The sequence below is a fragment of the Mobula birostris genome, chromosome 15 (genome assembly GCF_030028105.1).
Source record: "Mobula birostris isolate sMobBir1 chromosome 15, sMobBir1.hap1, whole genome shotgun sequence".
NCBI classification, from domain to species: Eukaryota; Metazoa; Chordata; class Chondrichthyes; order Myliobatiformes; family Myliobatidae; genus Mobula; species Mobula birostris.
Genome location: NC_092384.1, coordinates 61499274 through 61513337, shown reverse-complemented (window position 1 = coordinate 61513337; position 14064 = coordinate 61499274). Strand labels below are relative to the sequence as shown.

The window sequence follows — 14064 nt, the reverse complement described above, 5'->3', positions numbered from 1 at the left end:
GCGAATGTGTGTTTCTTGTAGAAATGCAATTGCTGTATTAAACTGTTTGAGATGTGAGAACACTTTCCTTCTTTTAACAGGGTGATTCAGCCCCTTGACATTCCAGTTTGCAAATTTAATGGACTAACCATTCTCCTTTAAAAGAGATACAGGTTGATAAGAATAAGCGGTGTCAAGATTTCGAGTATCAGCTCTGAGGCAAAATGTAAAACAGAGAAACAGGGCAGAAATAAATCCTGTATAGCAAGGACTTCTAAGGGTTCTTAAAACAGTACCGGCATTGGAGTACCCTCCCCCCACCCCTCCAACCCACAACAAGATAGCTGCCAGAGAGCGTAGCGGCAAGCTCTTAAGAACAATAGTCATCCAACAGTACAACTTCCTGTCACTCGTAGCGTCATCTTCAACTCTGTTATTGATATTTAAAGGAAACAGTAAGCATTCCATACTCCTAAACTGACCTTGTGCTTAGTGAGAGATAAAACAATTCCCCCAAGGTTTATTAAACATCGCTCTGAAAAATGAACCATAAAACAGAAATATAAACTGATATTTGAAGAAAAAATAAGAAAATAAACCAACTTTACCCAGTGCTCCTCCCATGGAAGGTTGTAGGGTTCACTGAATTGAAGGTAAAAGGAAATACTCTCTCAACAGAGCAGTCTGAATGAATATTATTCCCCCATTGTAGTAGTCAGTACCTAACCCGGCCAAGCCAGACCAGACCTCGCTATCCAAGCACTGCTAACGTTACCTGGCAGAGGGTATGGGAGAAAAGTATTTTATGAAGAATTCGGTGTAGTGGGGAGGCTGTCGATGCATTTCCGTGCTTCATCTACCGAGCGTAGCCACCTCTTGTCACTGCTGGGTAGTGTGATACAGAGCCGTGCAGGGTATAGTAGGGAAGGCCTGAACCCTCGGTTGTATAGCTCCATCATTACTTCTCTATACTCGGCTCGCAGGCTCAAACCTTCGGGAGAGTAGTCCTCCACAACCGGAATCTGCTGGCCGTGGTATTCTAGCTTTCCTCTCTGCCGGGCCTCTCTAACCAGGAGATCTTTAATCTGGTAGCGCTGCAGGTGAAGAATGACCAGGCGCGGTCTCTGTCCTGGGGCTGGTTTAGCTGCTAGTGAACGGGGATGGGAGCATCTCCTTCCCGAAGTTCTCACAAGGCAGACTGGAAAAAAATTCAGTAGGACGCCCGCCTTCAATAGATTCCGGCAGGCCTAGGATGCATAGGTTCCACCGTCTGCTCCAGCCCTCCAAGTCAGTAACTTTAGCCATTAGCTTTATATTGTTTTCACGTAAGCTAGAGCAGATGTTTTCCAGCTCACTTACGCGCTGGCTCAGGTCGTCCATAGCGAGCACGAGAGAGAGTGGGCGTTGGCCATGGTCCTCCACTTTGCATTGGATTTGGTCGAGTTTCATTTCCAGCAGACTGAAAAAAGATTTAAATTCGGCCACTAACGCCTCATGGTGTTGGTCTAGCAGCGTGGAGATAGCCTCAACTGTCAAGCCAGCCGCTGAATCGTCTTTTTTTTCAGATTTTGTACCCTTTGAGGTCATTGTGAAGTGAGCATAGTCGCAGGCCACCGAATCGTCTTTTTTCCCGGATTTAGTACTCTTTGAGGTCATCGTGAAATGAGCATAGTCGCGAGTAGGGGGAGAGCAAAAAGTCCAACAGTTTGGTATGAGAAAAGGGGGAAGAAGGAGTGTGGAAATAAAAGGGAGGGAGCGCTGGTTCTCTGCGACTACTCCATGTGGCTGTCAACCTGAAGTCTGCAATGATATTTATTCAGTTAGATTTTGCAGATATGTGGAAACTGAGGCAGGTTGAGAGCCTTACCCTCTGCTTCTGCAGAGGACTTGATTTCAACCCATGAGAAAGAATGCAGTTTGCATCAGTTTAAACTATCTCGTAGCAGAATTAAAACAACTAGTTTTATCTGTGACAAAATAAATTTTACCAGTGACTGCTAATCTTTGTCAACTGAAAGGAAATGAGATTTAAGATAATCTGTCAGGCTTAACATAGATGCAAGAGCTCAAATTATAGTTTTAAGTTGAGGCAACTGCATGTTGTCAACAGAAAGAACTAAACTGAACAATCTGATGGCAAAAAATATGAGATGTGGTTTGATAATATCTGTATGTTGTGGTCAGCTTCAGTGTCAAATTGGGGAAAATATATCTGTGGGAGAGAAATAGAGATAACATTTCGGGCTAAGTTTTTTCTACCGACACTTCCCTTGTCTTGGAACTTGAAAATGGAAACTGCCATTTAAAACTGCTGTTTATAGCAGTGATTTTTAAATAAATGTTTATCTGCTCAAACAATATAAGCAACAATTACTTTTCCTGATCAGTATTATCACTTTTCCTATACCCTTAATCGGATGCCCACAATATTATTTAATATTACCACCATGTTTGCCATTTTGCAGAATAAATGTACAAAACTTGGACCATAAGACATAGAAGCAGAATTAGGCCATTCGGCCCATTGAATCTACTCTACAGTTCCATCATGGCTGATTTATTATTCGTCCCAACTCCATTCTCCTGCTTTCTCCCCATAACCTTTTATACCCTGTCTCATCAAGAACCTGTCAACTTCCACTTTAAATATACAGAATATTAGGCTCCACTGCGATCTGCAGCAATGAATTCCACAGATTCATCACCCTGTGGCTAAAGAAAGTCCTTCTCTTTTCTGATCTAAAGGGACATCCCTCTGTTCTGAGGCTGGTCCTTCTGGTCCTGGTCTTCCAACATTATAGGAAACAATTTCTCCACAGCTACTCTATCTGGGCCTTTCAATATTCGATAGGTTTCAATGAGATCCCCTCTCATTCTTCTAAACTCCAGCTATTTTAGCCAACATTAAAGAATGAATGTTTATGATTGAATGACAGTCGCCACTTATGTTTTTTGCAGGTTTCCGACTAATTTAATAAAGCAGTTTGATTGGAAGCAACTTAATGGAAAAACTTGAAACTTTTAGGTAAGTTGTTATTTCTGGTTGTACTTGCCAAACAGCAGGAACAAAGTTAATAACTAAATTTACATACCAGTCTTTTCCAATATAGAACTATTGAATAAAGTTAATGGATAGGCATGACTAGCATATCTGTGCAACACACAACTGGTGAGTATTAAATCAGAAACATTATCCAAATATATCAACATTATGAAGTTTAGGATGTATTAAAATACACATGGATGTAATGTTAAGGACCATGGTGCATGCAATGTTCACCAAACATGTCCCTAATGTAAATACTGGATTTAGAATAGATTAATCTATTCTTTAAGTATGCCAAATGGAAGATTTGAACCGTCATTTTTACCGTTTCTTTTTTTATCTTTTTTAATTTTTTTTTGCTCAGCATAACAAAACTTCCAATTTACACATACATTTACATTTCTTCCCCTCACAGATATCAGCTATCAGAACACTTCCATCAAAATATAGACGTCACCCCAACATCCTATACAAAAGCCCTTATTGATATAGCAGACAGGTTTACATCTACATATTGCAGAAAAGGTTGCCATGTTTTATGAAACTATTTGTTTTTGAGTGTACCATATATGTCATAAAGTCCAAAGGAATGCATTCCATGATTAATTTACGCCAACCAAAAAGTCCAGGGGACTTATCGGATATCCAACGAAGTAAAATGTTCTTCCTCACACAAAAGGTCAGGATGTTAAAAAGTTCTTTCTGATGTGCATTAAGAATACGACTGCTGGGTAAACCTAAGAGATAAAACACTGGGTCCAGTTCAAGCTCCATCTTCAGAATCTTTTCCATTTCACCCAAAATATCACTCCAGTATGCCTGAAGCTTGGAACAAGTCCAAAAACAGTGGGTAAAAGTTACAGTATTTACTTTACATTTAGAACACATTGGAGAAACCCCCGTCTTAAATTTCGAAAGATGATCTGGAGTCAGATGGACTTATGCAGAATTTTGAGTTGCAGTGCTTTAGTTCTATTACAAACTGAAATTTTCTTTGCATTATCATAGATGTCTTCCCATGCTTCAGCTGTAATTTCTACGCCCAACTCTTCCTCCCAGACCTTTCCCAGCTGCTCAGCCTCTCCACAAGAACATTCCCCCAGGATGTTGTAAAAAGTACTGATGGAGACTTCACCCTTGGAACGAAGCACCCTCTTTTCTATGTCAGAACTATAGAAATCAGTTAACAATGATTTTTTTCTGTATATAATCTCTTATCTGAAAGAAGTGAAAACGATCCTTTTTGGGTATGTTAAATTTCACTACTATTTGACTAAAAGACATCATCGTTCCTTCATCAAACAAATCTCCTAGATGGAAAATACCCTTAGAAATCCAAAGTTTAAATCCAGAATCCATTATGCCAGGCTGAAAATCTAGACTGCTGGTTACTGGAGTGAAGGGTGATATTTTCACTGCACCGCCCTCCAAGCCGTGACTGTATTAATTGTTATTGGATTGCGACAATATTCCTTAACTAGTTTCATCTTATTGAGGAAAAGCAAATTAATAAGAGGGCATTTGCTTGTGAAGCTTCAATGTCTAGCCAAATTGAGGAGGGGCCCCTGCAAACCCAGACAACCATATAAGATAAAAAGGAACTTAATTGATATTTTTTGATGTCTGGGAAATCCAGACCCCCTGGACTACTGGGAAGCTGTAACTTAGACATTTTAATACAGGATATTTTTTTGTTCCAACAAAGCAGCCATTTATTTTTTTTTAAGTATTTGTTGGGTAAAAATGACTGGAATCATTCATATTGAGTAGAGCAGACGAGGAAGATGGTTCATTTTGAGCAAGGATATTCAGCCAAGCCAAGAAATGGGAAGAGTGCTCCATCGCTGAAGATCCTGACTGATTTTGTCAAATAACTGTGTAAAGTTAGTAGGTGTGATAAATATGCTTAAGTAAACGAAATCTGTCTGTGACCATTTAAAGGGGAAAACACCCTAAGTGTCAGGTACCTGCTGCAGATTCCCCAGAAGCATAGCCTCTGATTTAGTAAAGTTGATTTTATAACCTGAAAACATAGAAACATAGAAACATAGAAAATAGGTGCAGGAGTAGGCCATTCGGCCCTTCGAGCCTGCACCGCCATTTATTATGATCATCCAACTCAGAACACCGCCCCAGCCTTCCCTCCATACCCCCTGACCCCCGTAGCCACAAGGGCCATATCTAACTCCCTCTTAAATATAGCCAATGAACTGGCCTCAACTGTTTCCTGTGGCAGAGAATTCCACAGATTCACCACTCTCTGTGTGAAGAAGTTTTTCCTAATCTCAGTCCTAAAAGGCTTCCCCTCTATCCTCAAACTGTGACCCCTCGTTCTGGACTTCCCCAACATCGGGAACAATCTTCCTGCATCTAGCCTGTCCAATCCCTTTAGGATCTTATACGTTTCAATCAGATCCCCCCTCAATCTTCTAAATTCCAACGAGTACAAGCCCAGTTCATCCATTCTTTCTTCATATGAAAGTCCTGCCATCCCAGGAATCAATCTGGTGAACCTTCTCTGTACTCCCTCTATGGCAAGGATGTCTTTCCTCAGATTAGGGGACCAAAACTGCACACAGTACTCCAGGTGCGGTCTCACCAAGGCCTTGTACAACTGCAGTAGTACCTCCCTGCTCCTGTACTCAAATCCTCTTGCTATAAATGCCAGCATACCATTCGCCTTTTTCACCACCTGCTGTACCTGCATGCCCACTTTCAATGACTGGTGTATAATGACACCCAGGTCACGTTGCACCTCCCCTTTTCCTAATCGGCCACCATTCAGATAATAATCTGTTTTCCTATTTTTGCCACCAAAGTGGATAACTTCACATTTATCCACATTAAATTGCATCTGCCATGAATTTGCCCACTCACACCCAACCTATCCAAGTCACCCTGCATCCTCTTAGCATCCTCCTCACAGCTAACACTGCCACCCAGCTTCGTGTCATCCGCAAACTTGGAGATGCTGCATTTAATTCCCTCATCCAAGTCATTAATCTATATTGTAAACAACTGGGATCCCAGCACTGAGCCTTGCGGTACCCCACTAGTCACCGCCTGCCATTCTGAAAAGGTCCTGTTTATTCCCACTCTTTGCTTCCTGTCTGCTAACCAACTCTCCACCCACACCAATACCTTACCCCCAATGCCGTGTGCTTTAAGTTTGCACACTAATCTCCTATGTGGGACCTTGTCAAAAGCCTTCTGAAAATCCAAATATACCACATCCACTGGTTCTCCCCTATCCACTCTACTAGTTACATCCTCAAAAAATTCTATGAGATTCGTCAGACATGATTTTCCTTTCACAAATCCATGCTGACTTTGTCCGATCATTTCACCACTTTCCAAATGTGCTGTTATCACATCCTTGATAACTGACTCCAGCAGTTTCCCCACCACCGACGTTAGGCTAACCGGTCTATAATTCCCCGGTTTCTCTCTCCCTCCTTTTTTAAAAAGTGGAGTTACATTAGCCACCCTCCAATCCTCAGGAACTAGTCCAGAATCTAACGAGTTTTGAAAAATTATCACTAATTATCACTAATGCATCCACTAAAGGTGCTAAATGAATTGATGCACTGATATAGCAGGATTTGATAAGAAAATTAGAACATCATCAGCATACAATGTAATTTTATGTGACTTTAGTCCTATGTCTGGAGCAGATATTTTGGGATCTCGCCAAATAGCCTCAGCCAATGGCTCGATCACTAGTGTGAAAAGTAGTGGTGATAAAGGGCAGCCCTGCTGGCTGCCCCTCAGAATACTAAAATTATCCGACCTAATACCATTAGTGAGAATCGCAGCCAAAGGGTCATTATAAATAACTTTCACCCACTTGACAAAATTATTGCCCAAACCAAATCGTTCTAAAGTGAAAAAAAGATACGGCCATGCAACGCGATCAAAGGCCTTTTCTGCATCTAAGGAAACCACCAAGTCATCCACTGCCTGTTGCTGACAGGCCTGAATCACATCAAGTAATCTTCTGATATTGTTAGATGATCTACGGCCTTTTACAAAACCCGTTTAATCCTCTTTTATGATGAAAGGTAACAGTTTCTAATCGCGACACTAAGGTTTTAGATAAGATTTTAAAGTTAACATTTAACAATGAAATAGGACTGTAGGAGGCACAATCTTCAGGGCTCTATCCTTTCTTATTAGGGAGATACTAGCTTCTTTCAATGATGGTGGGAGGAGATCACAATTCAATGCATGATAGAACATGTTTAGCATAGACGCTGATAATAACCCTGTGAACTCTTTATAGAATTCACTAGTGAGTCCATCAGGACCAGGGGCCTTCCCACGTTGGAGCTGTCTCATGTATAGATAACAGAGCATTGAGAAGGGACTCTTGTTCAGAAGAAATGCCTAGGAGATCTAAATTTCTGAAAAATTCATCATTACGTTGCTCAGATTGATACAATTTAGAATAAAAATTCTTAAACACAACATTAATTATTTTAGAATTACTGGTGAGGGCTCCTGTCCCATCCCTAATCAAAACAATAGTCATTTTTCTTTCTAGCTAAATAAGCTAAATACCTACCTGGTTTTTCACCATGTTCAAACAATCGTTGTTTAGCAAATGTTAGTTTTCTTTTGGCTGCTTGTGTAAGTAAAGAATTTAGTGTACAGCGTAAGGCTGTGATATTCTGTAACTTGGCTGCAGAAGGCTTATTAATATAATCCTTTTCAGCTGCCGCAAGCCTTGCTTCCACTAGGCACTGCTGTTCCGCAGCTTGTCGCTTCTTACTAGTAGAGGAGGAGATAATTATCCCCTTGCATAGGCCTTAGTGGCTTTCCAGAGCATCGATAGACTACTGGGGAATATCCATCATTTTGGATATGTTCTCCGTAACTTCCTGAACTACTTGACGAAAAGCAGGGTCCAACATGTTAGCATAGCAAGCAGTAGCAAGCTCCACAGTCCCGGGAGAGCGGTCCGTGCAGTCCATCCTGGCCGCCTTTTTAGTACCTTTCGATGGCATGGTGTTGAAGCAGCTCAAAAAAAGTTCATGTCATTAAATCGGACACTTGGGCATTTTAAAAATAAGTTGGAACAGATAGATTTATATGTGAAATTATTAGTGTTGTGGTGCTGAGTTCAGCAAGCAGACCTTTCACTGCGCCGCCATCTTGAAAACCCTCATTTTTACCATTTCTTTATAGTTTAATATTCTTAAACTATAAGTAAAAGTTGGGTTTTGGTTTTTATGTCTAGTACAAATGGAAACATATTTAGAAAGAGGATAAGAGTGTAAGAGTATACATGCGCTTTTTTCACCAATGCTCTTTTTTAAGTAAGTTTTAATACTCACTAGATGTGAACCTGAGAAATTATTAGGAGGCTGGGTTTTCCTTTTCCATTGCGTCAAATGCGTTGCCCATCCATTTGCTGTGACGTCTCTTCCCACTCTTCCTTTCAACTTGACTGGTTAACTGGGATATTTATTAAAAAATCTACAGATGCTGGAAATCCAATGCAATACACACAAAATGCTGGGGGCACTCAGCAGGTCGGGCAGCATCTATAGAAATGAATAAAGTCTACGTTTCAGGCCAGGACCCTTCTTTAGAACTGAAAAAGAAGGGGAAAGACACCAGATTAAAATGATGGGGTTAGAGGAAGGAGATAGGTGAAGACAGGTGAGTGGGAAAGGTCAAGGACTGGAGAAGGTGGAATCAGATAGGAGAGGAGACTGGACCATAAAAGAAAGGGAAGGAGGAGAGGAGTCAGGGGGAAGTGATAGGCAGGTGTGAAGATGTAAAAGGCCTGAGTGGGGAATCAAAGAAGACGAGGGGAAGGGGGAAAAAATACCGGGAGGGGAAATCAGTATTCATGCCATGAGGTTGGTGGCTAACCAGACGGAATATAAGATGTTGCTCAACCCCGCCCCCCGCCCCCCGCCCCCCCCCCCCCCACCAACCCTGAGGTGTTTTATCTCAGCACTAGAGGTGGCCATGCATTGACATGTCAGAATTGGAATTGGTGTTAAATTGTTTGGCCACTGGGAAGTTCCGCTTTTACCTTACTGTGTTCGTGTAAAATATGAATTGAAAGCGAGCTGAGGTACACATATAAAAAAAATAATCCTGTCCAGAGAAATATTCTCAGTCCACCAGCACCAAAGTTGCAAGTATCTTGGGTTATTCAAAGATCACTATTTTGGAAATGAAGTATTTGTGAACTATTGATTAAGAAGTACCTTAAACTTGAACCAATAAAAGTTGGAAAACTGCAGATATTGGAACTCTGAAGCTAAAGCAAAAAATAGCAGAAATACTCAGCAGGGAAGGTAGTATCTATGGAAAGAATTTTGAAAAGAGTATCTTTTAACCTGAGGTTTATGTTGAGTTTATTGTCATCTGACTGTACATATATACAACCGAATGAAATGACTTCCCTATAGACGAAGGTACACCCACAAAATATATATCACACACGACGCATAAAAGATTGCTATAAATAAGTTAATAAATTATAATTCAAAATGCATTGTCTGTAGAGCACAGGTAAACAATATGCTGTACAGTAAACAGCTTGCTGTCGTGGTGATGAGACCTTAGTGGTGCAAGGTATGCATTTGTCTCTCAGCCTGAGGGAAGATGCTGTTACCCAGTCTGACAGTCCTAGTCCTAATGCTTCTGTTCCTGCTACCTGATGGAGTGGGTCACATTATGTAACTGATGGTAGGGATCCTCAACAGTGCTTCGGGCCCTTCATGTACAACATTTCCAGGGAAATATTACAAATAGGGGGAAGGAAGACCCCAATCTTCCTCTCGGCAGTTTTTACTATCCTCTGTAGGGTTTTGCCGTCCAATGGCTTGCAGCTTCCGTACCGCATAATGATGCAGTCAGACAGGACACTTTCAATGGTGCACCTGTAGAAAGTTATTAGAATGGGGATGGGGACCCTTGCACGCCTCAATCTCCTCAGAAACTGTAGATATTGCTGTGCCTCATTGACTAATGATAAGTCAAGGAGGTGTTGTGGGTCCAGGTTAGATTGTCTATTACATGCACACTTAGGAACTCGGTGCTCTTCACTCTCTCTATGGCAGGCATTAATGTGTAATGGAGCATGGTTGACCTGTGCCTTCCTGAGTCAGCAGTGTGAATAGCAGAGGGCTGAGCACACAGCCCTGAATGGGGGGGGTTGGCGGGGGAGGGGGGGGTCTCCAGTCCTCAGCATAATAGAACTTGAGATGTTGCTGCCAAATTGGACTAACGAAGGTCTTTCTGTCAAGAAGTCCAAGATCCAACTACAAAGAGGGGTATTGAGTCCCAGTGAGGACATGTTACCCACCAGCCTCTGAAGCATGATTGTGTTAAATGCTGAGCTGAAGTCAATGAACAATATCCCTGCAAATGAGGCATCATTTTCTAGGTGGGACACGGCAGAGTGGAAGGCCAAATCTATGGCATCATCAGTGGTGCGGTTTGAGTCGTAGGTAAACTGAAAAGAGTCCAATGTAGCTGGAAGATGGGGTTTTATATGATCCACTACCAGCTGCTCAACGCACTTCATGTTTGTTGAAGTCATTGCCACTAGGTGGTAAGTGTTTAGGCCAGTTATTGTAGCTTTCTTGGGCACTAGAATGATGGTGGCTGTCTTGAAGCCTGCAGGGGTAGTGGACTGTTTTAAAGAGATATTGAAGATGTTTGCTAATAGCTCTGTTGGCTGGATCATACAGTCCCTCAGCACCTGTCTAGGTATGTTGTCCGGCCCCGCAGCTTTGTGTGGGTTTACCCTGGCTAGGATCCTCCTCACTTCAGCTGCGGCCAAACAGGGTTCCTGTTCCTCAAGGGAGAGGAGTGTTCCCCAATTTCACATCATTCATTGCGTCAAATTATGCATTGAATCAGCCTGTCAGGAAGGCAGGTATTGCTGTCGCTGATGTGCAAGGTAGACTTGTAATCTGTTATGGTTTGTCTACCTTGCCACATGCGCTACGTGCCTGTGATGTCACAAAGGTGTCTGTGTATTTTATGTGTGAACTCGTGCTTTGCCTTTCTGATTGCATGGGGGAGCGCAGCTCTTGCCAACCTTGGATTCATCCAGTCCCTTGATCAGAACACAGCATACCCATCCCTGAGTAGTGCATGAACCTTTCAGACAACCGTGGTTTCTGGTTTGTCCTGGCAGTATAGTGCTTAACCACAGTAAGTCCTCAATGCATTTTCCTATGTAGCCAGTTAACAGTCTTTCATTTTCATCAATGTTGATGTGATGATCATAAGTAGCAGCTTCCTTGAATATGCTCCATTCCTTGCTTTCAAAGTAATCCCTCAGTGCTGAAGTGGCACCTTCTGACCAGGTCCTCATCTCCCTATAAACTATCTTGACTCGGTTAACCAGTGCTCTCTATGCAGGGATTAGCAAAATGGATATGTGGTCTGAGAATCCAAGGTGAGGGCAGGAGGCAGCCTTGTAGGCTTCATAAACTTTGGTATAAACCAGCTCTAATATATTCTCTGCACTGGTTGTGGAGTTGACATGCTGCTAGAACTTTGGCAGGACTGTTTTAAGTTGACGTGAATGAATACACTATTGGGGTGACTGACTTCAAGATCGCAGATGGCACCGTAGAGCTCCTGCGGCGCTTCCTCAGCCCTAGCACGAGGGTTGGGGTATTGGGTCTGTTTCTCTTTCTACAGATTTTTCCCACAGATTTTTATGTTTGTTATGTTTAGTGACTAAAGTGAAAGTGCAGTGTGATAAGGAAATCATATAAGGGTGATGTGAGAAAGCTACTGCCTACTATATTATTTTTAAAAATTTTGATGTCACTTGCAGCTGTTATATATCTTTCCTGAAGTTGTGATTTAAGCAAGAGTTCAGCTATCCAGTCTAAATGCTGTTTAAAATTATCCATATCTTTTAAAATTTTGTTTTAAAGTATGACATTGAGTAAGTAAGTAAGTACTGGCATTTATTTCACACATCTCTTTCTCAATAGATGAGACTGACAGATCATGCAGTCAACAGGGCACCGATTCCGGGATGTTGAGCATCATCCTTTGCTGAGTTCCGAAGATGACTTTGAATGCTCACCTGCCAATGTGGAGACGGTGGATCGGATCTGGTTTATCCGAGATGGATGTGGAATGATTTGCGCTGTCATAACTTGGCTTCTGGTTTTATATGCTGACTTTGTGGTGACTTTTGTAATGCTGCTGCCTCCCAAAGACTACTGGTACTCACTGATAAATGGCATTGTTTTTAACAGTCTGGCAGTGCTCGCTCTTTCATCCCATCTGAGAACAATGTTAACAGATCCAGTAAGTACGCATCAAATATGTTTTAAATATATTTTTTGCGGCTTCAGGTTTGATTTCAACATTTATGAGAAATTTTGATCATGGAGGGGAGGGTTATGGAGTGCTACAGTCTAGGTGCAACTCGATATGACTAAGCAGAATAATAGTTTGACATGGACTAGATTTGCTGAAGGGCTTGTTTCCATGCTCGGGTGCTCTATAACTCTGACAGTGGCGTCTAAGTTAAACAGTTCAATTGGGAAAAAGCTTATACGTCTGATCATTCAGTGAGCTGAGGAGCTGACCCAGGGGTCTTGAGTCTGGTGTGCACCGAGTTCATTCAATAGCAGGAGGTCTGGATTTACTCTTTGTTTTATTGCTCTCCCATACACCATGTAACACACTTATTTTCAGAATTCAGTGGCTGAAACTTGTGTGGCTCTCAACATTCAGTAGCCTGCTGCGCCTATCTGCATTCATCCATCTGGAGTGGCTCTTTCAGCCTATTTCATGGGAGAAGGGGAAGTAACCAAAATCCAAGAAGCTGTCTATGGAGAAAGTAGCTGATATCAAGTGGAGAAATGTGCTAAAAATGTAAAGCAGAAACCAGCTTCTTGTATTGACTGAAGCTTCCCCCGCCCCCCCCCCCACTTTCTCTTATAGTTCATGGATTCTTGCTTTGTTAATTTTTTGGAAGGATCTGGGCATTGCTGCCATGACCACCATTATTGCCTGTCCTTTACTGCCCTTCAGAAGGCAGTTATTAGCTGCCTCCTTGAACCACTGCAGTCCTTTTGCTAATGTACTTTTGGATAAGGAGTAGCAAGAGTTAGACTTCGCAGTAATGAAAAAGTGGTGATATATTTTCAAGTGTGCGAATTGGAGGAGAAGCTGAACCTAGTGATGCTCTCCACCTGAAGAGACTGTCCTTGAGTTGTCATGAGTTTGAGGTACTGCAGTGTATTTTGTAAATAGTTTGTACCACAGCCATTGTGTGCCAACAGTGGAGGGAATGAATATTGAATGTGCTGAGCTCCATTGACGGGTGGTATTGGGCCTTTTGAGTGTTGGAGCTGCATGCAAAGTAAAAAATATTCCCTGACATTTCTAACTTAGGCCTTGTAAATAGTGGCAAGGCTTGAGGACATCAGGAAGTGAATGACCTGCCATAGGAACACTAACTAAGCTCGTGGTTAATTCAAGTCAGTGGTGACTTTCCCCTCCCCCACCCCCTCACCCCATCTAAATCCACCAAGGGTGTTGATGTTAGACAACTTGATGAACAACTTGAAATATTTTTTCCAGAAGATTTTCCCATTGTCCATAATTGTAAGCCAAAACAAAAAATCTCATTTTATGGCGTGTTATCTACCACAAAGCATAAATCGATATTTGGAGCACATTTTTGGTTCATCCATTTAAAAGGCGAATAGACACCTCATTACATGGCAATGTAGTATAGTGTATATAGTTATGATATTTTGCAAGTGTTGAAGCTTAGTTGGTGGAATTCATGAGTGATGCTTAAAGGTATGCAGAGTATTTTTGTCGCTGCTGTTTTCATCTGGATCAAGGGTACCCAACCTGGGGTTCATGGACCCCTTGCTTAATGGTATTGGTCCACGGCATCAGAATGGTTGGGAACTCCTGATCGAAATAAAGGTTTTTTCAACTTTGGTTTATTTCTTTCAAAACAAATATTTGGTATATTTCTCTTAAGAATCTTCACAGTTGTTTTTGAAATAGGAGGCAGATAA

General features: G+C 41.8%; 1 protein-coding gene across 2 annotated transcripts in view; it reads left to right on the top strand.

Annotated features, from left to right (window-relative positions):
* zdhhc7 (zinc finger DHHC-type palmitoyltransferase 7) overlaps positions 1-14064 on the top strand; it is an 82252-nt gene that overhangs the window by 43197 nt on the left and 24991 nt on the right. The window contains exons 2-3 of one of the 2 annotated variants that reach the window (XM_072279893.1): positions 2938-3004; positions 12007-12328. In XM_072279893.1, the coding sequence (XP_072135994.1) occupies positions 12023-12328 (306 nt within the window). In that variant the 5' untranslated portion in view covers positions 2938-3004; positions 12007-12022. The remainder of the gene's footprint in view (positions 1-2937; positions 3005-12006; positions 12329-14064) is intronic. The other variant, XM_072279894.1, reaches the window with a different exon arrangement.